General features: G+C 38.8%; 1 protein-coding gene across 2 annotated transcripts; it reads left to right on the top strand.

Annotated features, from left to right (window-relative positions):
• Positions 1 to 608: 608 nt before the first annotated feature.
• Positions 609 to 16186, top strand: MACIR (macrophage immunometabolism regulator). 2 transcript variants are annotated; one of them, XM_037529590.1, is made up of 3 exons: positions 609 to 760; positions 7359 to 7448; positions 14861 to 16186. In XM_037529590.1, exon 3 carries the CDS (start codon positions 14884 to 14886, stop codon positions 15505 to 15507), a length of 624 nt encoding a protein of 207 aa, XP_037385487.1. In that variant the 5' UTR covers positions 609 to 760; positions 7359 to 7448; positions 14861 to 14883; the 3' UTR covers positions 15508 to 16186. The 2 variants fall into 2 exon arrangements, with proteins under 2 accessions (XP_037385487.1, XP_037385488.1); XM_037529591.2 differs by lacking the exon at positions 609 to 760 and adding an exon at positions 1599 to 6565.
• The last annotated feature ends 11428 nt before the right edge of the window (positions 16187 to 27614 follow it).

Genomic DNA, 27614 nt, shown 5'->3' with positions numbered 1-27614 from the left:
AAGATGTACATGAATTGAGAATAGAAAATCTTGATCAAAGAAAAGTATTTCTTACCAGAATATAAAATATTAGGTCTGCAGATTAAAACATAGTTAACCCAGTCAGGATCAAAATTTGAATGTTACACCCCCTCCCATTCACAAGAGAGCTAGCAGTTTTCCAAGTGTGACCAGATAATTCGTTATTTCATAGGTTTCTAGTCTTCTCTACTTCTGCTCAGTACACTCAGCAGAGACTCACAAATGGCAAACATCACCACATCATTTAACTGGAAGCCTGAATGTGGCCAGGTCTGCAAGTTGGAGCTTTTCAGTGGGGAGTGCCAGCTCGGGACTGGGAGGTGGGGGGGGCTGGGGGGGGGCTGGGGGGGGTGGCAGGTTACGACTCCACCCCCCTTCCGCAGGCAGCTACTCCATGGCCAGCTCCCTGCCCCCGCCAACTTCTTCAGACCTCTTAGCGCCTTTCCCTCGCCGGTTCGCCCTTCCTCCCGGTGTCTGGGCCGGGCGCAGGAGGCGGGCTCAGAGCTGACGGCTGCGCCTCTGCAGCCGGAGGGAGGAGGCGGGAAGGCGGGCGGAGGAGGAGGAGGCGGGGACTGCGCCGGGCGGCACTGGCGCTGAGCGCGGTGGGAGAGGAGAGGGTACCCGGCTGGCTGGGCTGGCGGCCTCTGCCCGGATCTCGGCGCCGCAGCCTGCTCCCCTCCCGGCTGGTCTCCGGCTCCGCGGCCCAGGCACGGAGGCGGCGGCGGAGCTTGGGCCACTGGTAGGTTGCACGCGAACGGCGGTTCCGTCTGCAACCTTTTGTGTTGCAGAAAAGGTGGTGGTGGTGATGGGTGGGTGGGGGTGCCCCAGTCACCGATCCCGGGTGCCAGCCCCAGCCGCGGCGCCGCCCCTTCCTCCCAGCCTCGTGCGGGCACTGGCGCGCGGTGCCCGCGCGGAGCTGGGGAACCCCGGCCGGGCGGGCCTTGGGAATGGGCGACGGGGCGGCTCCGGCGGCCCGCGGCCTCGGCGGGCTGGTCTCCCGGCGCTGGAGCCGGCGGTTGGGGTCTGGTGAACTGGGTGGGGCCCTTGCGGGGTGAGGGGAGCCCGCGGTTCCCTGGCACAGGGGTGGGGCCCGGAGACGCCGTGAGTGTGCAGCGCGTGTGTGACTGTGCGGGGGCGTGCGCTCCCGTGCGCGCGCGGCGTGCGCCCGCCGGGGAGGTGCGGGGACGGGGTTACCCGGAGCGCCTTTCCCGCGGCGCGATGGTGCGGAAGTCGGGGCGCGTTGGCGCGCGCTTGCTCCTCCGCCGTGGTGCCCGCATAGCGGGGCAGCGGCCGGGGCGCTCATTGAGAAGCAGCCCTTTCCCGGGCCTGCTGCGCCTTCTGGCTGCGTGCCCAGGCCGCGCTCCGGGTGCCACTGCCCCGGCCAGATAGCGCCTCGGGAGGGTCCCGGAGGCCTTATCGCGTGGCCCTACTTGCTGGTGCTTCAATCTGGGGGCGAAACCGCCCGCGCTCTTGTCGCCCGCACCCGCTGGGCGTCTGCCGGTGCGGCGGGGGCGGACGGGCTGGCCGGGGCCGCGCGTGTGGCTTGGGGTCGCGGGCTGGCCCGACGCGGGCGCGGCAGATGTCGTAGGGCACTGCCGCCCTCGCCCCACCTGTCGACGGTGGACTTCGAGGCGAGTGGGAAGTGGAGGAAAGGGGTTCCCAGAAGGGCGGCAGTCAGATCTTGAGTCGGCGGCCCCATTGTGAAGCTTCTGAACTCACTTGTGGTGGAATCTGCAAATCTCTGCCGGCAGGAGACGAGAACGCGAAGGGGTGGATGGCCCCGTCCTTTTCCCCTTGCAAGAGTTCCACATTCTTAGGGTCTCCCTGCTTCTCCACCCGCGCCAGTTTGCATCCGCGGGTGTCGGGGTGGGGAGCTTAGTGATTTGGGTCGAGCCTAAATGCTGAGTGTGTATGCCTGTGACTGGTGCACAGGTAAAACCGGGGCTGGGAACTTTTTAATCATTTCAGGAAGAGGAAGAATAAGGCGGCGGCATTTTTATAGCGTGCTTGCTGCTCCTAGCCCAGAGAACAATTCTTGCACAACATTTGTGACGTTACTGGGCTCTTCATTTGACATTGTTTTTCTGAGATGAGCCACCCTACAATTAGAGTTGTTAGTTGCTCTCTCTGTGTGTCTGTGTGTATTAAACTTGGTAGAGCATGTTAGACGTTAGGAAAATAGAAACGACCTCCTCCCAAGGTTTGTTTTTTCAGTCATTTCAAAATACAGTATTAGTTTTCACTGAAGAAACTTTTGGTACTTTATTAATGCAAGAGCACGATTTACACATTGTGCTTAATGAATGTCTCACAGATTTCTTAGTGTTTTCATTATGTAACGATACACTGCAAAACTCAAAAATAATAATAACCAGGATGGAATACAAGGATCATGAACCCAGAGGTCTCTTGACGTGATCAGAACGGTGCATAAAAAAAATGTGCTTTTGTCAGCTTTCTAGATTATTTATTTTCAAGTGAGAATATTTAGTAGTAACTTCCAGGATATAAGATACAGGGTATTTATGGACCTTACATAATGGTCTGTGGATTTGTTTACTTTCTAAGTATAATTTTGCATACTTTGGAGAGCTATGCACACATTAAACCTTAAAAGTGGGAATAATTCAATTTCATACACAGGTTTAATTTCTTTCTTTTTTTTTTGGGGGGGGGGTGGTTTATTGCCCAGGGAAGGGGAGTCTTTTCCTCTTTTTCTGCAGAGAGAACTCTGATTTTTTTCATCAGCCTATCAAAATAAGTTCCTGGTTTTAAGCTTTCACCTGGAAGGCTAGCCTGTTTCACAGTTTATGGCCGTCCCATTTCAGCTATGCTTCCTAAGAGGCAAATTTCTTGCAAAGATTTCATGTAGACCTGCAAGTCAATCATATTTGTAGTGAAATTGAATTTTTTCCCCTAAAAGAAGAAGGGTGACATCACATGATAATAAGAAAACATGAGTTATCTAGCTTTAATCTCTGAAAGCAAAAAGAGAAAGAAAAATGAAGGTTGCACTGTAAAAGCTGTTAAACACTGATATTGAAAGAGAAACACATTTTTGTCTTACTGAACTAATTAGGTGTTGTCCTACCTTGGTGAGGTTAATGATTGGTTTGTAAGGTCAGGATGGTTTCAGAAATCACACCCTTGGTAACCACTGTTAAAAGATTTACTGATAATTTCATTTTTACAAGTTGCCAATGATGAGGTTATTTAAAAGTAATTCTACGTAAGCATGTAGGTACAGCTCAGCATTTTGTTTTCCTGGTGAGTGTTGTACTTTGGCAGTTAAACCCTTTTATTTCTGCTCAGTGTTCTGTAATTTGAGAGATGTTTTGGTTTTTGCCTTTTTTACTTGTTTTTAAGAATCATCTTTGGGACTGGTGGGCTCAAAGTATTTTCATTGGTCTGAATGACTCTTTTAAAATTGCTGTTTTCTCCGCCCCCCCCCCATGCTTTCTCATTATTAATCTTTCCTCAAATAGTCACCCTTACTTTGTATTTTGAGAGTCAGAATTAGAACCCAGGACTTTCTGCTCTACCTCTTTCCTTTGCCTGAAATTTATTTTTCTTTTCATAATAAAATCTTTGGCCATTAGTGGAACTTATTTGCCAAAATTCACAGTGGAACCCTGCCCTTCATATTTACAACCTTATGATTTGGAAACTTACAGGTTTTGCTACATTTTTCTTACTGCTGTTATGTTGTGGATCTATGCTGAATCCTGGCATGTATGGCTTTTTTGGGATGACCACTCATCTCCTGGTTCCCTGTGCCATTCAAGTTTACCATTATATATTCAATTAATGCATTTGTCTTCCCTTCTAGCCTGGTGTATTTGTCCCAGTTCCTGTACAATGCTGGGACATGATAAGACTCAAAAAGTACTGGGTTGAATGAATGAATGAGTAAACTAATAATTGTATGGGATGACATCATGCAAGCAGAAGGGTTTTCTTTTATTCTCTCCCCCTTCCTCTCTCTGTTAATCCATTGTCTTTCCATTGTAACATATTCATATTGATCAAGGTAACAATATAATAGAAGGCCTTGGACACTTTTGAGGGCTAAAGAGGATGCTATAAATCACTGGGCCAGGACACTACTATGAACTGAGACACATGGTCACACTGCTTTTGAAGGACATTGTTCTTTATTTACCTGTGATGATATCTATCACCTTACCTGAGAAACTTGACACACTTGCTAGCTAATGTTTGCAAACTTTTCTATTTGTAGAAGCTTCATTTGCAGTTAAATGTTGGGTGTCTTCTGCTTAGTCACCCATGACTCCTTATCCAGAGGCCTGTGGGCAACTGTTGGCTATGCTTAATTTTTCTTGTTTTTATTGCTTACAGGATAATGTCACAGGACTTTCTCTGTGTTTTAGCTACTTAATAGCTGGAAGGATTACATATTCTGGTCTTTGCTCTGTTTACTTCCGTTTTTCTCTGTAGCATCTAGTCCATCTTGTAAGAATTTCATGGGCATTTTTTTCCTTCTTGTGTGAGGAGATCCTTTGATATCTTGCCAAGTCTTCATTTTCAAAACATTGGCCAGACTCAATTGTCAGTGTTAGGGATTTACAGATTTTTAAAGTATTCTAAAAATGTTATTTGGAAGGTTTATATTTAGGGGCATTCCTATGACAGTCTTAACTGTTTCTAGTGGAAGATGGAGGTAAAGCCCTTTCTAGAATTTTTTTAACTAGATTTCTTTATAGCTAATCTATTCACAAGGTATATTCCTATACTACTTTCTAACCTAATTCTTTTTATGTTTTAATTTTCCCTCTTTGCCCCATCTTCATTCTCCTCCTCCTTTTAGCATCTGCGCACAGATAGCAGATAGTAGTTAACCATAAAACAATAAGCAGAGTCACAAATGAGTAAGAAATGAGGAGTAGAATGGAGCTACTGCCATTTGCTCCTCGGTTTTGCCTGTGTTGCTCCCTTGGACTCTGTGTTTGTATTCTATTTCTGTCTTGGCACTGGCATAATAGGGATAATCAGTTACTACACTTTGTTTACTATGAAATTACCGACCATTTCCTAGACTTCCACATCAGCCCCAGTGCAGGAGTTGGATAATTACTTTAAGGCTCCTCTGTTTTCAAATCCAGAGTGAAGGTTTAGGTTGTATTTTCTTTTGGGGTTGAAAATAAGTTGGAAATGTCTTTTCCCAATGCATTTACGAATTTGAAATGCAGGCTCTATTACCAGATACATGATGTAAATTATAGGAAAGTGTGAAGGTGATTTTAAACTTTTAAATTCATCCTATATTTAGAGTTGAAACAGATTCACATTTTTCTAATGTTTGGCTTCTATAGTTTTAGTCAGAATTTCTAAAAGTCCATGAAATCTTTTCACTTTGTGATAGGTGTAGCACTGAAAAAATAAGTGGAAATACCTGCCTGTATTTGGCATTTATCCAGATATAGTATTAGTTGATGCACTTTTTCATGCCTTATAATTTATGATTTTAAAAAATCTTATAAACTCTTAGAGAGTTCATGACTTAAAACGATTTTGTATATGACTCTTCACTAGGTGCCTTAGAATCCTAACATTTTTCAAGTTGGAAGTAACCCTAAAGCTATAGGTAAAACCATCTCCCTTCGACCAGTTCACAAATGAGCAGTAAAGCTTTTAAATAAAGTACCTCCCCACATATTTAAAATAGCATTCCATTTTATAGAAGTTGACTGATTATTAATACTCATTTTGCAGGAACATAATTGTATAAAAGGCTACCACTTGGGCTTACTGCTTGATGGATTTACACAGCAGTCGGTGTCTTTGGAGTCAGATTGATTGGTGTTCAGATCCTGCTCTGACTCTCAAGTATTCCAACTTGACTGAATATTTTAAAATGGAGATAATATTTTCCTCATGGAGTAGAGCTGTTGACATTAAATGATATAAATTGCATATAGTTTTTGGCCTATAGATGGTGGTCAAAATAGTTTATTATTTCCATTCCCCATGAAAGTTCATCCATATAAATTAATTGAACTTTATAACATCAGTTATATAATAATGTTAGTTATTTGGGGGGAGTTCCTTGGAGGTAATTATACAAATAAAAACGTATTCTTAGATAACAATTTTTCTTACATTACACTCCACTTTGTGTTAAAATCAGAGGCTTCATTGGTAAGTAGAACCAAATATTAATTATCTTGATTTGTTTACCCAGTTTGAAAATAGATTGTGGCAAAAGAAATGAAAGAGTGTGCCTGATAACTAAATCTGAAGAAGTTTCAAAGACTGATAAACATGTTAGTTTCTCAGAATGCCAGATCGCGGTGCATTGGCTCCTTTCAGTTTCTGAAGCTGAAGAAGAAATAATTTCAGTTCAACAGTTATTCATTTCCTTTGAATAAGATTCTTATGCAGTGGCTCATATGTGCCTCCTTCCCTCCCAGCCCCCAGGTTGAACACAACAACAGAAAACCTAACAACCACAGCAACAGTACAGGTGGAAAGGACTTTGGGGAGTTTTCTTGGTCTCAAGAAATTAGCCCAATTAACTGGGAAGGTAGGAGATAAAGATAGATTCTCTTACACACTGCCTCCCCAGGTAAGAGAGGAAGGCACGGAGGAATTGCTAGAAACCATCAGCAGTGTGATAAACTATGAAGAAGTGTTTTTCATGTACTTTCTTTTTTAAAAAAAGTTTCCCCAGACGATTCCAGTCATTTGTCTCAGAGCTGTCTGAAGAAGGATTTTTATTGTTGCTGTCTTACTGCTAAAATGAGCAGACACCAGAAATGTGCAAAAAAAATAAGTCACATGTCCTTAAAGAACTTTGCAGCGTGCAAAGTTCACATAACTCATCTCATTTGTTCCACATAGCAACTGTGTGAGGAAGATTGGAATTGCACTCGCTGTAAAGATTGTTTTTATGCAAGATCCAGAGGAAACATTTTCAAGGCCACTGTGAGGACTTGTTCTTTTGACCCCACTACAGTGTTGTCATTTCCATCAGCTACTGTAAATCTGGTGAACATAGGACTAGGGCAAGGGTGGTGGAACCTCGATTTAAAGCCCTAATTTTTCTTGCCTGTTTATTAGCTACTCTTATAATCCAGATGGGGATTAAACAACAGAATACAGAATCATGAGCCTGATAAAGTGTCTGAAGTTTTATGTAGCTGAACAAACTCAAAATTACTCTGATTAAATTATTTAATATTGTAGCCTATATAATCTGTACCTGGTATTAGTACCTCCTGCTAGTTTCATCCTGTTTTGCAGTTAGGATGATATAATTGCTTTGTAAGTAAAGCTGCTTGTTAAATTAAAGGTTTATTTTTGTATTTCATGTTCAGTATCTGGAGTAGAGCAGAAAAATTATTATGCCTGTATTCCTTTGCGACTCATTGGAAATTGTGCAGTGACATCTTCTGGGATTTAGTCTGGTGAGTTATATTTTGATTTTTCTGTTTGTTAACCAGTTGTATGAACGTAATATAACTGTTTTAAGGACTGCCTAAGTATACCAATGCAGGATGTCAGCCTATATGGATACTACATATAAATTTTTAATTTCAGGTGACTGAAATTAACATTACTATAGTTGGAATGTTTACTTGTTGATTGAATAGACTTTAATTTTGTCAGATAAAAGCAGTGTTATGGAATAATATTTTAGAATGTAACGGTTAAGAGGTAGTTACTCTGATTTCAGGGACATTTTGACAAAAATGTTAATCCCCAAAGATTGGTAAAATAATTTGCAAAGTGTTGTGTTATAACACACCAAGAATGGCAAACAGGTGACTGAAAGGAGCATCATTTTCACTTAGTCGGATGGCAGTTCATTATGTGACATTCCTTTTATCACACCATGAGTTTGAAATGTTAAAAATAGAGAAAACTGTTGTCTTTCTTTAGTTGTCTTTTTTCAGTGTGTCATCTGTGTATCTGTGCTAAAGTAGTTGTCTCTGTGTCTCCAAATCTTTGAAGAGAAAAAAAAAATAATTATGATCTTTGTAGCGCTTTAGCATTTTAAAAGCTATATTAATGTGAGTGCTTGCTTTAATATTTCACTTCACTTGGCCAGTATCTTTGTGGGTCCTTGCTTCAAATTACTTGGAGAAGTCATAATCCTTGGAAAAAGCAGTTCCATAGTAAGTGATTTTTAAGTTAGCAGTCAGCAGCAGAATGACTCAAAGGAATGATGGTGAAAAATAAAACACTTTTGTTTTGTAGATTATAGCTTATCAAATTTATAAAAATGTATTTTAAAACACTGAAAAAATAGAAATATGACTACAGTATTCAGTTTTGAGGAAAAGAACAAGAGGTTTGAAAATACAAATACTTTTAGAGGATATCGATTGAGGAGTAATGTGGCTGGGTCATTAACTCATCCAGTTGAAATAAAAGATAAAACTGGGAGCAGTGCGTAGAAGCTGCGGGAGTGTGTGTTAGATCTGTGTGCATTTGCTCATGTTTTTGTACTTATGCATAGTTACAGTGACATGTGATTAAAGGGACATTCTAGCAGAGCTGCAAAAGGTCAGATGAACCAAAATGGTAGGTACTGAGTTACCTCTTATTGAAGGTGTTCAGTCATAGACAGGACAACCATTAAGATTCTTGCTGATTTTGTGCTTATACAATTTTTGAAGAATTTTGAAATTTAGAAGGACATAAAGGCCTTGGAAATTTGTCACAGGCTTTTATTTTTAGTCAGGTTTATTGACATAGAATTTATATATAGTAAAATTCACCCTTTTACAGTATATAAATGAGTTTTGACAAAGATATCTGATTGTCTAAGGTCCAATATAGTCAATATATAGAATGTTTTCATCATCCACCATAAGCCCTGTGTTCATTTGTCATTGTAACCTGTCCCCTCTTGAACCCCAAACCCTTCACTGATTGATTTCTGTCCCCAAGGTTTTGCCTCTTCTAGAATGTCATAAATGTAAAATCACACAGTGTATAGAATTTGCTGTCTGCTTCTTTACATAGTGTAATGCTAGTTTGCTCCTTTTCATTGCTAAATGGTATTCCATCATGTATGTGATATTTCAGTTTTTTAAAAATCCATTTCTTTGTTGCTGGACATTTGGATTGTTTCCAGTTTTTGGTGGTTATAAATGAAGCTGTTGTAAACATACACATTCAGATCTTTGTGTGAACATATATTTTTATTTTTCTTACGTAAATACATAATAAGTAGAGTAGCTGGGTTATTTAATAAATATTTATTTACTTTATAAGAAAATTGCCAAGCAGATTTTCAAAGTGACTTTATCTAACCAAGGCTTCTAAGATGTTAGAATAGTGTACCAAAGTGTATACAGCAAAAGGAGCTTGATTCACATTAAGCACAGATTTGTTTTTATTTTATACCCAGTTTTAGCCAAATGTTTGGTTAGCACATAGTTTTTAAGCCCACAGTGGATTAGAAGCAGTAAATTAGAAGGCCTTAGGGCTTAGTTGTTAGCCATTATAGAAGCAGCCAGAAATGTTATCCACTAGCATGACTGTAATTATGGATTAAAAAAAGGAACTTACATGAGTGAAATTCTCTCTGATAAGTTGTATAAAAGTTACCAAATCTGTCCACACATTAAAATCACCTGGGGATCTTTTAACAATTTCAGGAACCAGACTGTGCTGGGGTAGAGCAGAAAGGTCAGTATTTTTTGAAAGTTCTTGGATATGATGTCAGTGTGTAGATAAGTTTGACCACCAAGTGTGAGAAGTGTTGCCTGATGCAGTGGAAGGAACATTGGACTTGAACCAAGAGTCCTGAACCTGCCTGCATAGCTCTGAGTAAACCCTCCTTGGTGGCCTCAGGGTCCTCTTCTCTATAGTTTGAAGTCCAGGGAAATTAACTACATGAGTAGTTGCATTAAAGATGAGTCTGCATTAAAACTTGATGGTTGTAGATATCACTAGACTGATAATAGTCCTTTTTAGGAGACTCTGTTATAGCTGGTTCCTTTCACTTTCCGCTTTAAAAGGAATTTAGTTCACATTTTATAATGACATTTTTGTCTTGTGTGTTTAGAAAGTTTTGTGTGTATCTGTTTTCTCTTAAATGGAATGGCTGTTTGTTGCTAAAAAACTCAAACATATGGAACAGTTTTCTCATGACTGAGGGTAACTTTTTTTGATAATTCCCATTAAGAAAAAATATGCCCAGATTGCTATACTTCTCCAAATGAATTCTTTGCATTGCAGTTGTGAAACTTAATTCTGAGTTGGTTTAAGGAACTAAGGCATTTTGGTTACATTTTCCAAATTTCAAATTGTGCCAAATGTTTGGGGAGTTTGGCCTCTGTAGAGTGTTCCCAGCTGACCCAACTCTATGGAGGGCACAGTCATCTGTATGTGCTTGTCTTGGTGCACTGAGTTCCCCTACATGTGTGTTGTGCTTTGGACCTATTTGCTTTAGCTTTGGCCCAAGTTCATAATTGCCTGCTGTACCCAGTGTTTTAGAATGTGTGTGCATTTTTTTTAGTAAATGTTAAAAAGTGTTACCTCCTCTCATGTTGTCTAGTTTTGAATCCTCCTCTATTTCAAAGAAATACATATATGGCATCTGTGAACATTAGGTGTTCCATATGCTCTATAAATACACATTGGTTCCATTGTTACTGATGGGATGCTCAAGGAATTTTATAGTGATGATCCTTAGCTGTCATTTAAAACATTGTATTGATATTTATTCCTGATCCTTGTTTAAGGAACTCAGTTTTAAAAGCATTGTTCAACCCCAAGTTTACCTATCTACAGGTACATGTCTGCTGTAAACTCTTCTATTACCAGAAATTTTGCTACTTCTGTTACAACAACATTGTTTCTATTTTCTGTTTCCAGTCTTTATTTTTTATTTAAACTGTATATGAAATGCATTAATGGAAGCAACAGGGTATTGCTGGTCCCTCTTTTTTAATACCCTGTGATGTGGCAGTTCATATTGGGCCTCATTCCTCATTCACATTTATTCTCATGGATGCTGAGGCGGGACTGGCTGTTGTCTGTACCTGCAATCCCATATTTACAAGACTGCTTTGTCATCGTTTATCTTGGCAGTATGATTTTTTGATACAAGGTTTATTTTAGAATATGAAACATTATGCTGAATCATGAAAAGAATTGTTAAAAATATCAAATCCATAAGGAGACTTCATGGAAAAATGAAGAATATGCTGCTAAACACAGACCATCCCTAGTTGTAGTCATAGCAACTGAGTTTCCTAATGAATGTCTTTTAATAAATTCTGTATACAAAAATATTGGACATCCATACATCAAGATATCTTAACTGTGAGACTGTTCAATCTTGATTGTTTTTAGCGTCACCCTTTTCTAGGAGAATTCCAAAATTGACAACTACCCAGACTTTCCATTCTTCAGGTGCGACGTTACCTACCACCTCTTTCAAAGATAAGCTGTGCAGGTTGATTCTGTAACTAGTTTTGGGATCTTGCACCACAATTTAAATCCAGCCAGGAGAGTATCACTAATTTGAGAGCTTAAAGAATTTTGGTTTTGGTCATGTTGAAGAATGGAAATTATGTTACTTGGTCAGCATCCCACCAAGCTAAAAATGGCGTTTGTATCAATCAGTGCTCTCTTTTCTGAAACCCAGGCTCCACCTACATCCATAGTACCACACAGTAGGTTTTCTATAGAAGGGCAGTATATAAGAGAAAGGGATCCTTTAAAAAATTGAAGCAATTTGTCTTGGTTGCACCATTCATGCTCCCACTTGAATATGAAGATCTGAAAATATTCTTGACATAGAATAAGACACTGCAGACACTAGTAAAACCACTAAAAGGAACTTTCCTTTGAGCATACACCCTTGTTTGGAGCAAAAGTATTGATGTCTCAGACCTAAAAAGTGCAGTTTTCCAGCCTTAGAATTGTTCATAGAAAGTTCAGCTGGTAGCAGCTTTATATGGACACACTATTGGGTGGAAGGGGAGGGCTGAGAGAATGGAGTAGGATCAAAACAAGGTGGGTGGGAATTATATGGGGACTATAACCAATGTGAAAATGCATACATTGTGCAAAAATGAAAAATGATGTAAAAATATGTAAAATAAAATAAAAAAAGAAGACAAATTATATGTACATTTAAAATGAATCCAGTGTAGGGAGATGCCCATTCAGAAATTTTACATAGAACCTTGACCTTTTTTGTGTTGACCTTAGATACTAGGTTAAATATTTGTGTTAGAGGATATTAGAAATACTTCTTTAGCTTTTTGGCTAATAAGTGTTTTCTACAGAAGTGTGTGGTTTACCTTAATTTAGCAAAGCTTGTAAATTTCTTACACCTGACTACCTGGCTGAGACTTCCAGAACTTTAAAACCACATCTTCTGGTTAACAATGTAGGTTAAATCACTGCTTCCCAGGTAGCTGTCTGAAGATCCTGTTGGATAGTCTTGCCCAAGCTTGGTGATTTTTTTATGGTCTTACTGGAAGCAGGAAATTTAGTCAGTGATAGTTACTCATCTAACAACAGTGTCTATTTCACATCTCATCAAATTGGACCTTCATACATTCCTTCATTCATTGTTCTTACTACTCTAGTTTTCTAGATACTTATTTTCTGAGCTACTATGTTGTCATTTCTGCCCATTTCTTTCATACCTTTGTTTCCTGCCTTCCTTTGTTCTCGGAATTCCTAGTGATCTGCTTTGATGAGGCAGAATTCACTTAATGTGAGAATGAGCTTCTGGTGATCCTATTTACCAGAGTCCTATGCCTGCTTTTATTTACAATGATTTTGTACACTGCACCTTGCTTAGATCTTTTATGCCCCATAGACCTAGATTGTTTGAATTATTTCCCATTTAGAATTTTAGAAAGCTAATATTATGTCACAAGAGGTTATGAGAAGGGGACCTGTGGAAATCTTTGCACTGTCAGATATGGAATACACCTAGGCCAGTGTCAGGTCCTGATTGTTTGAGGTCAACACTTGGGTTTGCTGATTGTTTGAGGTCACCACTTGGGTGTGCCCCATTTTCTCTCCAGCCCTGGCTCTTTTGACTCCTTGACTCTCCTCTTGCTGTTTTTTAGAATGATGTATCAGAAAATCAGTTCCTGCCTGTAAGCTGCCTGTCAGGTTAGGTAGATTGGAGACCTCGGAGTAGTCCTCTATGTTCTTTGTGGCTTCAGAACAAGTGAAAATGGAATTTGTTTCCTTTTTGGCTTAGAGTAAACATTGTTGGCTCAGCATAAAATTCTATGAGCTTCATCAAGTGGCCCCCTTCAGTTCATTAGATATGACTCTTAGGTTTTCGTGTGCATGTCAGAATAGCTAATAGTCACCTACTATTCCTGCCTAATCAATAGAGAAATATATTACACAATCAAGAGTAAGTTTATTTTTACAATAATAATAGAGAAGAAAGCCAATTATTTCAAATCTAAAAGGGTTGAGGGGTTACGGTCTTTTGGTTAAATTAAAGTTGGAAATACGCTAAGATTTATCATAAAAAGTTAAAACAGTTTTGCCGCTTTTGACATTTGCTTTATCTCAGGAATCATTATTAATGTGAGTTTTTAGTTCTGTAGATGTGGACTGAATTGTGGACAGGATGGCATCTGGTAATTTCTTCACAGTCTTGGTTTATTTATTTTCTAGTAAAGGAAAGGACAGCAAGCAATGAAAGAATAAGATTCTGAAATATTTCAATTAGGAAACGATTATTTGTCTTGCAAAAGAATTCATGAGAATGATTTAATAAGTCTTTTTCAATAATTCCTTCATTTTGAAATTAGATATTACTTGGCATCATTTTTGGTTAGCAATCTGAGATACTAAAATGTAACTATTTATAATGGATGATAAAGTAGGGGTAAAGTTTCTTAGCGTTAATATTGTCATTTAGCTTTGCTTAGTATTTTACTTTCTAAAATTTGATTTATCTGCAACTTTGTAGCAGCTGGTCACTATTTGTGATGTTTCTTGTAACTGGAATTTTCCCAACTATGCAGTGTGATAATTGCAGTAATACTAGCGTGTGTGTGAATTATTCAGCCACTTATTAATCTAGTCAAAATTATAGTATGTTAAGTACTGCAAAATAAAGTAACTGTCAAATCAATGGCGTATCTTCTGATTAGTCAAAATGCATTTGATACTTTATGTGTGTTTAATGTTAAAAATGACCTGAATTATTGGACTTAGGATCAACTTTTAAATTACAAAATGTTTTTCTCTGAATAAGGATATGAAAGATATGAAAGGAAGAACATTTTCAAGATTAGAGTGGAACCTCCCTTAAGGCTCCTTTTTTAGATACAGATTAGAATCTTTGTAGAAAATGATGAGTTTTTCCTTTCATTATATTCTCCTTAAACATAATTGAAAAGAATTATAGTTGTGAAGAACTGGGCACATGTTTGAAATGATAGAAAAAGTAAAGATTTTAATTTTCAGGATGTAATTATTTTGTGGATTATTGTGAAACTGTTTATAAGTGTCTTTATTTGCTTGATGTATTTGATTTGCTAGATCATTCATCACAGAGGAAACGTCACATGATTGAGTGGAATGCTGCATTTAAAGAAGTGTGATAGTTGTTTTATGTTCTCTTTTTCACCTGAAACTTTTAGTAGTACTTCAGGCTTTAATTTAACCTGCCGTTGAATCCTTGACGGTAGAGAAGTAGTAGTCATTTCATGCTTGTTCTGGAAGGTTTAATAGACAAAGATAAAAATCTGTCACCCTGGCAGATTTTCAGGCCAGTGTTATTTCATGCTCCCTGAGCTTTCTAAAACGATCCAGGTGGCCCAAGGTTCCATGCTTTATATTTTTCTAATCTGAGTCTGTTGACTTTTAGGAGTGTGCAGACTGGTGCCTAAAATGGAAGTAGATGTTAATGGCGAGTCCAGAAGTCCCCTGACCACCCTGCCCTTGCCCGTGGCCGAGGCGAGCTCCCCGGGGAAGGCAGAGGCGGAGAAGCCCCGCTGCTCCAGTACGCCGTGTTCACCCATGCGCCGGACTGTGTCGGGCTACCAGATCCTCCACATGGACTCTAACTATTTGGTTGGCTTCACCACTGGTGAGGAACTCCTGAAGTTAGCCCAGAAGTGCACGGGAGGTGAGGAGGGTAAGGGAGAAGCCATGCCTTCCTTGCGCTCCAAACAGCTGGATGCAGGACTCGCCCGTTCCTCTCGCTTATATAAAACAAGAAGTAGGTACTACCAGCCATATGAGATCCCAGCTGTCAATGGCAGGAGACGAAGGCGGATGCCCAGCTCAGGAGACAAGTGCACTAAGTCTTTACCTTATGAACCTTACAAGGCTCTCCATGGGCCTCTGCCTCTTTGTCTTCTTAAAGGTAAAAGGGCTCACTCCAAATCTCTGGACTACCTCAATCTAGATAAAATGAACATCAAGGAGCCAGCTGACACAGAAGTGCTACAGTACCAGCTTCAACACCTAACCCTCAGAGGGGACCGTGTGTTTGCTAGGAATAACACATGAGTGACTTACAGAGCGTGTAAACCAGTTTAGGTCAGCCTGCCCTTGGGTAGAAAAATCCACTGTTGTACTCTGTACAGGACTCTTCACACTGTAGATGGTTATTTCAGCTAAATGTTCCTGGAACATAAAAATCGTTGGGATCAAATTTTGAATACAGGAATGAATCACAGGTACTTGGGGGAAAATCATTCTAGAGCACGCATCTGCAAAGAAAAGAGAATGTTGACCACTAGTTTGTATAGCTTTTTAGCTAGGAAACAAGGTTTTGGTACCGTAATGTCATCTTTCGATTCTGACACTCAAATTGGGAATGTTATCTGCTTGGTTGTTGCTGACTTGGTATGATACATTAGAAATTTATATCTTAAGTACTCAAGTACTTCTTTAATCTCTGTATTTTACTATAAAATGTATGTAATGATTTGTTTTATGGAATTTAGAACTTGAACATTGCTGAATTGGACCACTTTTTATTTTTAAATATTGAGTTTAAATATTTTATAACTGGTTTTGCACTGAAAAAAATTAACATTTCAGATTGACAAGAGAGTAATCGTTCTTCACTTGCCTCAATAGTATTATTGAGCAATGAATTTTTTATTTCCGCATGGAAAGTTATTGATCTCTATGGCTGTAAAATATTTCTTTATAGCGTTATTAAAGTGTGTCTTAATAAAATGAAATTTGGGATACAAAGTATTTATTTTACATTGGGGGGAGCTCTTCCAGAAAGTTTCCAAAATGAAATTTTCATAAGTTGAAAATGTTTCCTTAGTGCTTATTTTCTAATTTAAAATTCATCTGGAAGTTTAGAATGGAAAGGATTCTTTTAATCATGGACTATAAGCATAAAAATGTTTGCATCTGAATGTTCTGTATGTGAATGGAACTTTAACAGAGGAACTCGTGATTTCTACTATTGAATGCTCAAACTAAGTGTGAAGTGACACCATTCAGCATGGCATCCGGGTCATTCCAGTTTTAGTTCTGTGCAGTACACGCACTTACTGAAATTTCAGTCTCTAGGATTAGGGTAGGAGCCTAAAGTGCTTCTACAGTTTTAATGGGTTAATCCTGGATTACTTAACAATTTATGTCAATTGCACTGGTTTAATTTGTTGCTAAAGAAATAATGCCCTGGCTTTAGTAACAAATATAGCTCAACTATTCTTGAATATATTTTGAAAAAAAAAATGTAACTTACCTTTTTGTAAAAGTTTGTTTCTGTTTTGACTCTTGAAGGTGCAATTTATTATTGAATTGGCATTTCTGGTAGCATAGAACTGCTTATTTTAAACTTTATTTGGGGGGCTGTGAGTTTCTTAGGTGTTAGCAATCTTGCTTATAAAATAAGAACACCTTTTAATTAATGAGTGGGTCACTCTTGGTACAGTTGTGACTTTTATTTAGCCAGAATGAATGGCAAACTATTTAGAACACAACAAGTATTAGAGAACCCTAGGAGCTCGTAACGTTTATTATACTTTCACTGAGGCAAACTATGTGAAAGAGGCTGGGGGAGGTTGGCTCATAATTTACTGAGTTGATCAGATTTGGTGATGGGCTGGAAATTTTCAGCTATTGTATATTTTAAAGTAAATTGCACCTTTGTAACATATTGTATTGACGAATGATCACTAAGATTAACTATATCTACACAGTCACTAGTTTGACAAGAAATAGAATCCTGTCAGATGCCAAAGAGTTGGGATTTTTATGTTTAATGATTAAACACCGTTATTTATTGATGATTTACCCTGTGGAACTGTATTATTTCTAACAATGAAATAAAAGGGTGATGTAAACACACATTGTTGCGTAGTGCTTTGAATGAGGTCCACTATTGGCAAGCCTGGTTACTCACCATTTATTTTTAAATTCCTCTTTTGTAAAAAATGTTACTTTTATGCTCTTTAACATTTCAAGGTAAAAGATGTATTCATGGCAATGATATCTCTACAGTCTGTTAGAAAACACAACTGTGTACCTGTGAGATCTGTCCCTGCCCATGCACCTAAATACTTTCTTGAGCTAAATTAAAAAAAGGGTACTGTTTTGTTTCATTTGGACATAAAGACAGGTGAAATCTTTTGCAAAAATTAAGGAGTTGGGGCCTCCCCGGTGGCGCAGCGGTTGAGCGCTGGGTTGCGAAGCTGCCCGCAGCCTCTGCGGCGCCAGTTCGATCCCCAGCTGCTCCCCGGCCACCAGAGGAGGATCCCACATGGCGCGCAGACCTCTCCTGCCGCCCGCTGCTCCCCTCAGCAGTGTGCTTCGGTCCTTCTGCCTGCTCTGCTCCCCGCTCTGGCTCTGGTGAATTCTCTCACCCTCCCGTGCTTCTGACTGTACCCAGTGCATGTATAAACGAAACAAACGAACAAACAAACAAATAAATAAATAAAACATGCCTCTATAAAAAAAAAAAAAAAAAAAAAAAAAAAAAATTAAGGAGTTGAACGTTTGAGATATGGTGTATTTCATATTATCTGATTAGTAGAAATATATAATTTTATAATAAATTTATATAATTTTCTGGTTTCCTAGAAAGATTTAAAATTCATGGTCAGTCATTTTCAGTCTTGCTCTGTCTGCACTCCATGAACATGTGCTTTCATAGGAAAAAATATTATTCTGGGTCTCTTTAGCTTTTTTTTTAAGATTTATTTATTATTTATTTTTTTTTTACATTTTTAATATGGTTTCTAGTTTTGAGCCCTTTCATGCCTCCATTTTTATTCAATTTAGTATTCCAAATCTAACTGGAAACAGTTTCAGCCACAATAGCACTTGGTGATACTCTTTTACAATAACCTGTCCTTAAAACCATTGCATCACTGCGTAACTTAATTGATTTATTAATTGTTTTTGCAGAAATACCATTTGCCTAGAGGCTTAGTAGATGCATAAAGTAGTGATAAGAATTTTAGGCCTTGCCTCAATCTGTGTGAGCTGCTTCTGCTCCTCTGATTTCTGTTGACTGCAACAGTTGCATCTCTGGTTTCAAGGCTCAGGTAGCCCATAGTCAGGGAAGAAAAAACTAGGGAGGGTAGATTAAACTAAACCCTTTCAGAGCCCCCACATCTGCTGGACTGCTGCTGTTCAGGCCCATTGAGGCTTGTTCATTACTCCTGATACAGTGTAAACTCATGTGTGGATAATCATGTCTTTTTACTACCATGAGATATTTATTTCAGCAATTTCAATGTTTGGAATTTGGGAAGCTTTTAGATTTTCAGTTAACTTTTAAAGGGAAATTGACCTTCGATAAAAATATTTCTTGCTCTTCAGAAAAAAAAAAAACTATTTTTACTTATTTTCTTACTCTAATGGACTTTTTGTCTTGGAAAGGCTTTTATTCCATTATAATCATATAAAAATGTTAATGAACCTTTAAATGAATCTGGCCTAAGTGGTTTATTCTCAATCATAGAAATTAGGAGGGGAAACTGCCAAGCAGTTTATAAATGACGTAGAGGCTCTAGAAGGGTTAGAGGAGATAACAAGGAAGTATGTTACTATAATGCAGAGGGACCACATGTATTAAGTAAAAATTTGCTTTTTAAGCAATATAATTTGATTGGGGAAATGGAAATTGATGAGGAAAATTGCCTTGGAAATAACATAAATGTGATTATAAAGATAGAAGTGGAAGTTGTTAGAAATTGATGTTTTTCACTCCGTAAGTGCACTTCTTTAGAGAATGCTTATGAAATATTTGATATTTTTCGTTAGAAAAAAAAGAAAGGACTTTTTCTGGCTGAGGATAACACTACTAGAAACAAATCAAAAGAACAGGTTTGATTTGTTATTTTGAACTTGCTTGTTCATCCCTAGGACACTTCATTGTTCTGGAGGTGGTAATGGGGTTTGAACTTGCAGTGTCACCATGTGAAACGATGTGCAAGGTTTTCTTAAATGATTTCAGAACAAAAGTCTAAAACCAAATCCCCTAAATGTCACCCCGACTGTGGGGTTGCTTTGATACACAAATATATGGGAGAGACCGCAGGATAAGAAAAGGAACTCTTCAAATAAGAACACAGCATCCACTAGAATAAAAGATAGTAACTGCTCAGGCAATGGAATCCTTCCTTAAGTGATCCTGATGGGGTTGCTTCTGGAACAAGGAGCTTTGATGGTTTTACTTTTGTGGAAAAACTAGCGGCACTTTCAGAGTTCTTGCTGAAAGCTCTGAAGAAACGGTTTTTACCCTGTGTTGGAGGGAAGAGGAGGGAACTCAGGGTCCACGATGTTTACTTTTACGTCTGATTCATCAGGAAGAGTCCTTCACTGAATTTTTATATAAAAGAATTGCGCTTGGAAATACATATTTGAAAGACCCTGAATCCTCTATCCCTGGCCCAATGTTTCAGTAAGGGAAAGAAACTTAATAGTGAGATGTTTTTGAAGATAATGAAATTCAGATTTTGCTTATGTGTTTAGAGCTGGGGTGGCAGAAACAGCCATGGATGACCCTGCCCCTTACCTCTTGGGCAACATCAGTCATCTGTCTTTCTTAACCCAGCACTTGAAGCAGTTGCTTTTGAATAAGCAGCATTACACAGGAGATAGAACCTGTTTGCCTGACACACCCCCACAGACAATATAGTAGTTCATAGTGTGAATTGATAAATGATCTTGAACATTAATCTTGAAAGTAGGAGACTGTTCAGGGGCCTGCCTTCTAACCAGAGAACTAAGGAGAAATGCTGTCATTACCATCACTCACTAGGCACCCACTGAGTACTTTGGGAACAAGGGGCCTTAAATAGATAGCACCTTAAAGGACATACATCTTGATGGAAAAGGGAGGGTGAAGGTGGGTAGCATCAGATGGATGCCAAGTGAGTGTTCTATAGAATAGTAGTTCAAGAGCCAGGAGCTCTAATCCTGTGGGACTGAAATCTGAGAAAGACCTGTCTTCATTTTTTTCTGTCAGTAGTCTGGCCAGCTTAGCCAATGTGCTCATGCTTATTGTGGATCCATATAGTAGTTGAAATGTAACTACATTTTTCTGAAAAGTGCCTTCATAGGGAAGTTGAGCAGATGAAAAATGGGAAAAGCAAAAATCTTAAAGTAATTGAATCTGAGAAGGCTCAGGGCGTACCTGCTATCTAGGAGAGAAGAGTTCAGGTGGAGAGTTAGTGAACTAAATAGGGATCAGGGGAGGGAGGCATGAGCTGTGAAAGGAAAAATGAAATGGATATTTGAGTGATTATTTTTTCCCCTTCAACTGCCTTTCATCCTGGAGTGGGATAGGGTGGAAATTACAGAATTTGTCTTAATTGTAGGATTCGTAGTTCATTTAAAACTATATTCTTGACATAATTTATTTAAAAAATTGAGCTCTATGGAAAGTGATTTGCTCAAGAGTTTCCTAATATAGGAGATCTTTTGAAATGACCAACTAGAACCGTGCGGTACTTGTTAGATGTCTGTATTTTACTTTCTAATGTTTATATAGTTAAGCTTTGTTATTTTATGTTTCACATTATGTTAAGTCATGCCCATCTAATATGAAATTAACACAGTTATAAGAAAATATCCTTAAGAGAGCAAGGGCATTTATAGGATTCAATCCTGTTTTGTGTAGGCCACTCAGTTCAGGAAGATATTTATTAGACATGAGAACTTGACTATATTTTTAGGGAAAAAGGTCTTTTACAATTTGTATAATGTTGTCTAAACTACTTTGTTTTAGCCATGGAAATTAATTTCTTAAATGTTTGCTGGATCAAGCCTTCAGTGTGAAATAGGTGGGGGTTGTGTTATTTTCTTTAAATCTTTTTTTTTTTTTTTTGAGGAAATTTTTGACAAGAATAGAGATACAAGAGGGTAAACAATTGAAGTCGTGATGTTCCCCACTGGATCATGTCACTCTATAGAAGTCATAGGAAGTGCTATAAATAATAATGTTTCCTAGTTTGTGAGGAATTAGTTTGTGAGAGCAGAACATTTGTCAGTGCTACCTCATTTGTGTTATACTAGATTTATAATATGATTAGAAATGACAGTTCCTTTTTATATTGACAATTTAGGTGTAGTGACCTTAAGATGCTATAAATGGAATGCTCAGAGAATGATGATGGACTTTATAAAGTGTGTTTAAGAACACACAAATCTGTGTTTGAAAGAGCCATTAAGACTAACTCTTATAATTTATCTGTAGGAACTGGTGCTCTTTTAGATTCATGGATTCATCCTTTATTTATTCATCCACCAAATATCTATTGTGATGTTATATGCCAGTCACAGTGACAAGTCATGAGAATACAAGGCTAGGGGAAGAGTTATATTTAAAAATGAGTACTTCTAATGAACATAGCTTTAAGATAATTCTTAAGTACACAGAAGAGAAAGGTTCTGATTCCACCTTGAGTGTGGGGAAAGTTTCATCAGGGAGGCTATGTATGGGTGTGGAGGGTGAAGAGGAATTTGTTAGGTGTTTGGGAGGGTGAGGGCCTTCCACACAGAAGAGACTGCCTTTGTGGAAATGTAAAACTGAAAAAGATTTCAAAGCAACCTGGGCAGAAATATATCATATCTTCTAAAAATTAACAGGAAAGGAAATTATGCTGAGTCACTACAGTGACTTGACTTATTTTCTGGTGAAGAATTTGGCATGTTTCAGAGTATGGTGCTTAACCTGCAAAACAAATTTTACAATCAGCATTACTCCTAATGAATTTTTTACCTTAATTTTCCAGCCTCGAGCACACTTATCTTTTGAGAGTCTCTGGCATTCCAGAATTTGCACAGATCTTTCTTGGCATCTATATCCAGAAGACAAATAAGCTTTTGGGTTCTAATAACAGTTTTCCAAACCTGTTTTAGAACAAAGCTAGAAACTGGTTCCTGAAAGAAAGTTTGAGATGCTTCTGCTGTACAAGCTGGTAACGAGCTTGGGAGGAAACTCAGTCTGCTTCTCCATTGCTCTTGTTCTTCCTCAGTGCACAAAGCTCTGAAGACACTCCAGCAAGTTCTCTTTAAATCTTAGAGGGTGTTTTGGGGAAGCACAGTGTTCATGAGGCTCTGAGGTTTTGGACAATTCCATCAGTAGAATCTTACTCTAGGCTGACTTTGTCCAGCCACTGCAGCCATTCCCAGGATTTGTTCCTTCAGACCACTTTCTATGTCCTAAAATGAATATTAGCTGGAGGAGGAGATGAGTGGGGTGAAATGTCTGGGAAGTTATTTTTTAATAGAAAAAAACTTTGTTAACAGCTTATTTTTCACCTGCTGTCTTTTTGTTTTGAGGCATCAGCTGTACATAAAGAAAATGCTGAAAGAGCTAAAAAGGGGCCTCCCTGGTTCCACAGGGGTTAAGTCTCAGTGCTGTCAAGCTATTTCCAGCCATTGCAACATGAGTTCAATCCCTGATCCCTCAGCGAGCTGGTCCACATGCGCAGTAGACCTCTCCTATCTAGCCCACTGCTCCCCTCAGCAGGGTATTTCAGTAGATCCGCCTGTTCTACTCCCTGCTCTGCGTCTGGCGAATCCTTTCACCCCTTGAACCGCTGGCCTAGACCCCAGTTCATGGAATGCATAAATAAATAAAAATAAATCTTTTTTTTTAAAGAAAGAGCTAAAATGCTTAGTCCTTCACATAAATGCCCTACCAATCTGATTTTATAGTTTTAAGGGTAAAGTGTTACATACCATGACACCACCACTTATTTGGGAACACAATTACTCATGAGACTTAATTTTTTTTTATAAGATAGGAAAAATAATTTCTGCCTTACAATCCGGTGAGAGTTAGACATAATGTATAAGATGTGTTTACCGTAGTATTTAATAAACACAAGTAGCCATTGGTGGTAATAAAAGCAACCTGAGAAACCCCTGATTTGACATGTTATTATTCACTCACAAGTACTTTACAATGATTCTGGGTAACAAAAGCACTACATTTAAAATTCAAGTATTTTGGATAAAATATTGCAAAAGCTCAAAATGTGTGTCTATATGAGTTATGGGTGAATGAATAGATGTTGCCCCTCATCCAGGTCATGAACCAAACTTCTCTTTTCGACAATGGGCTATTGGCATCCCAATTTGTGCACATGGGTGTGGGAAAAATATATGAGTTGCTTTTAAAGTATTTTTTTACCTGTCCTTTTAAAATTGTGTGTTATGTGTATAGTTGGCTAGTATTACAGTAAATGCATACAATGTATAAATAAGTAGATATAGGACATATCAATTCAATTTTAAAAACATTTTTAAAAAACTTATGACCATAAAAGTGGAAATCATTCATCTAAATATCCAGTATAACATGGAAATTCTTTTTGATGAGTCCAGTTTACTTTCTTGGAATTTTATGTTATTAAATGTTTGAACATGGGTTAGAGATTTAGCAGGGTTAAAGTAAAAGGACCATTTTTAGTTTTTTGGACAGTTTTATTTTGATTGTTAGGCTATTATATCTCTTTCTAGTAATTTCTACTCAGTGCCGTAGCTCTTTAATTTCTTGGATTTACTTTCTAAGTCCTAATTTGAGAGCTTTATGTGGTTTGAGCAATAAAAGACACCAGAACAGAACCCCACTATCTCAATAGGTTTGTGAAGTTTGTGTCTGTGAGCCTTTCCTTCTGAACACATCATATTTTTGGTTAGGGACTTAGAACCATGCTGTGAAACATTTGCTGAATATCCCACTTGCAGAATCCATTATTTTTGCTTCCAGCGAGGGTGTGTTCTTGGCAATGGTTTTTAGTCATGTCTTTTAAGAGAGTGATACCACTTCATCTTGCAGAGCTTCCTAGTTCTTATTCCACATTTCTTTTAGATAGTCCTCTCTGGTAATTGAAGACTTGTTGTTTTTAGAAGATTAACAGAATTTTGTACCTCATTCTTTGCTCCTTGACCCCCATTCAGGTTGCTCTCTCTTACACTGACAGGTAAATTATTCCTTGTTTACTATCTTATCCTAGGAAAAAAATAGTAATATTGTAATGTTCTGATACAGTTTGTTGCCAGAACTTTGAGACAAAAGGATAAATAACACAATGACAGTGTCTGAAAATCTGTTCATTCTTTCCCTCATGCTATCATAAATTCTAAGATTGGGGCCACCTTTTCCATACCCAGGCTGATTCTACTTAATCATCTTGGGTAAGGCATGGGGTTCGGTGTGTTTTTTGGAGTTCTGAGTAGCCTACGTGTTCTTTCCATCTTTACAAATAACCTCATACTCTGCAGCATGATGTACCCTGCAAACAATTATTTGCTTTAGTTTCCTGAGACTCTTAGCTACAGCTAACTTGCTGTGAGGCATCCATGTTATTTTTACTTAATATGAAGGGAGATATTTTCTTACTCTCCTTTTAGAGAAGGAAATATTTACATTTTTCAATCTATGTACCATAACCTGCATGTTTTCATCTCTGCATTCGTCTAGTTGGCTGGCATCTCATTGCCTGACTCAATGTCTAGAGTTTATTTTTATTTTCAGGGTTGATTTTGTTTTGCCTAAGGTAAATTGTGAACCCAAAGGGGGATATTTTCAATTATTTCTGCTGGAGTTTTCCTGGGTTGTTAACAATGCTCTTATTTGTCATCTAGCCACTGTGCGAACTGACTTTGACAAGGACAGTTGGGATTTCAGCTTGTCTTCATTTTCCATAGAGAAATACATTAACTGTCTTTTGATCTTTTTTTTTTTCAAATGTCTGTTCTGGTTCGTGCATTTTACCTTCACAAAGTTTCTGAAGTAAAAACAAATTTACCTTTTTAATGTGTAACTATTGAATTTTTACTTCTGGGCCAAAACGTCTAAGTGATGTGAATAAGGATTTGTGAGATATATATATATATTTTTTTTTTTGAAGTTTTTTTTTTTTTAAGATTTATTTATTTATTTATACAAGCACTGGGTATAGTCAGAAGCCAGCCTTCTGACACTGACAGCGCGGGGAGCACAACAGGCAGAATGACAAAGTACACTGCTGAGGGGAGCAGCGGGCACGGCAGGAGAGGTCTGCGCGCCATGTGGGACCCTCGCCCAGTGGCCGGGGATCGAACCGGTGCTGCAGTGGCTGCGGGCAGCTTTGCAGCCCAGTGCTCAACCACTGCGCCACCAGGGAGGCCCTTGTGATATATTTAAAAGATGGATAATTTGGCAAAAAACTTTAAAAATCAAACATTATTTGTTTGCAAATGCAAAAGGAAAAGTAGCCTGGATGGCTTAAGTGTGCATTTGCAATACCTCTGTAGTTGCTAGTTTTAATAAAGCCAACTGAAGCAATAAAAAATAAATAAATCTTTAAATTCCCCCCCATTTTTTTTAAAGAATTATTTATTTATGCATACAAGAACTGGGGTATAGGCTGGAAGTGCTGGGGGTGAAAGTTTTCACCAGAGACAGAGTGGGGAATGGAACAGGCAGATTGAAACACACTGCTGAGGGGAGCAACGGGTGAGACAGGAGAGGTCTGTTGCGCCATATGGGTATCTCCCTGGCCTGCCGGGTATTGAACTCGTGCTGCAGTGGCTGCAGACAGCTTCATAGGTTGCGTCTTAACACCTTGCGCCACCAAGAAGGCCCCCTTCATACAAATTTAGATAGACAATCCATTTATAGCAACCCCTCTGTGTGGTTGGTTGGTCCATTAAAAAATTGTAGTAACAAGCTTCTTTCTGTGGGCTGTATAATGAATAACCATTCAGACAGCTCTCACTGTACTTGGGAAGACCTGTCCCTTCTCAGGTCTGCTTCATACAGGCAGTGCCTTGTATTCATTTTGTCAGTGTTTTGTTTTGAAACCAGTTACTGTTGGTATGTATTTTTCTCCTCTGACCATTTTTTAAAAGGATTTATTTTTATTTACTTATGCATACTGGGGTATAGGCCAGTGGGGGAGGGGGCGGTGAGAGGATTCACTAAAGACAGTGGGGAGCAGAACAGATGGATCTACTGCAATACACTGCTGAGAGGAGCAGCAGGCGAATCAGGAGAGGTCTGCTGCAGTGGCGATAGTGCTGAGACTTAACTCCTATGCCACCAGGGAGGCCCTCCTCTGACCATTTTTTAGATAAGAAGTGCTTATGTTTATTCGGGACAATTGAGAAACTATGTGTGCAAAGAACTTTTTCTACACTGGACCAAATTAGGTAGTAGGTGGCTCGTAAAATGATGGTTACTAGTTAGACAGCCGATGTGTTTTCTCTAAGATAAATACTTCATTCTCCTTGTTTTGTGTAAGTATAACCAAACGTGCTGGTGTTCTATTGTCACCACAGTTTTATCATGGGCTTGACAATTTGGTAATCGTAAAGTGCTATTATCATTGATGTACTAGTCAAGAAAACACTTTGAAATCATTGTTCCAAAAAGAGAAAGAATCTTTACAAATAATTTCACTTAATATTTGAAGAACTAAGTAGATAAAAGGCCTCCTATGATTAAGTCAGCCGCTGTGTGAGGGCTTCAAGATAATTGCTCTAGTTTTGTTCCAACCCTTCTGACACTGACAGTGTTGGAATGAAAGGAGCAATGCAAACAACATGGAAACTGAGAGAAAAATCTAAGTTGGTTCAGTAACACCTCTTTCCCCCCCTTTTTTATTATCACCTGGTTTAGATTTAAAAATAACTTTTCAATTGCAGACTCCAACTTTATCTTGATGTTCTCAGTGCCAGCGGCTATATGTGGATGCATAGTGCGTGTTAACAGTACTTCTGTAACTGTCTCAGAATTTTTTAAATGACTTGTTATTTCTGTGAAGTCACAAACACTGTAACTGCTGATACATGCAGATTTAGAGCAAGGTGACAGAATTTGGAGCACCTTACAAAAGCCTGACCTGATACTTAATTTATTTAACTCCCACCACACAATCTTTTCAATAGTGTGAGTTGTATTTGGTTTTGTTGGTTTAGATAATTTGGCTGGAACAACTTTAAAATCTCTTTGTTATATACTGTTTGGCTTGGACATTTCATGTAATCACTTGGAGATGGACCAGAGCTTCTCACCCAGAACTCCTAGGAAACCTCCTGAGAAAGAGCCTGGTGAGTTTAGGGAAGAAGTTACCTTTGTCCTGCACTGTGAAAGTCGGTCTGTACAGTTGAAATCTCTACAACTGGGAGGAACCAGGTCAGTT

Source organism: Talpa occidentalis, unplaced genomic scaffold (genome assembly GCF_014898055.3).
Source record: "Talpa occidentalis isolate TD23 unplaced genomic scaffold, MPIMG_talOcc4v2.1 talOcc4.6, whole genome shotgun sequence".
NCBI classification, from domain to species: Eukaryota; Metazoa; Chordata; class Mammalia; order Eulipotyphla; family Talpidae; genus Talpa; species Talpa occidentalis.
The sequence above is the reverse complement of the archived record's forward strand: the minus strand, read 5'-3'. Positions and strand labels throughout refer to the sequence as shown.

Excerpts from the sequence above, each read along its gene's own strand:
- MACIR (XM_037529590.1), top strand. The coding sequence starts at position 14,884 with ATGGAAGTAGATGTTAATGGCGAGTCCAGAAGTCCCCTGACCACCCTG.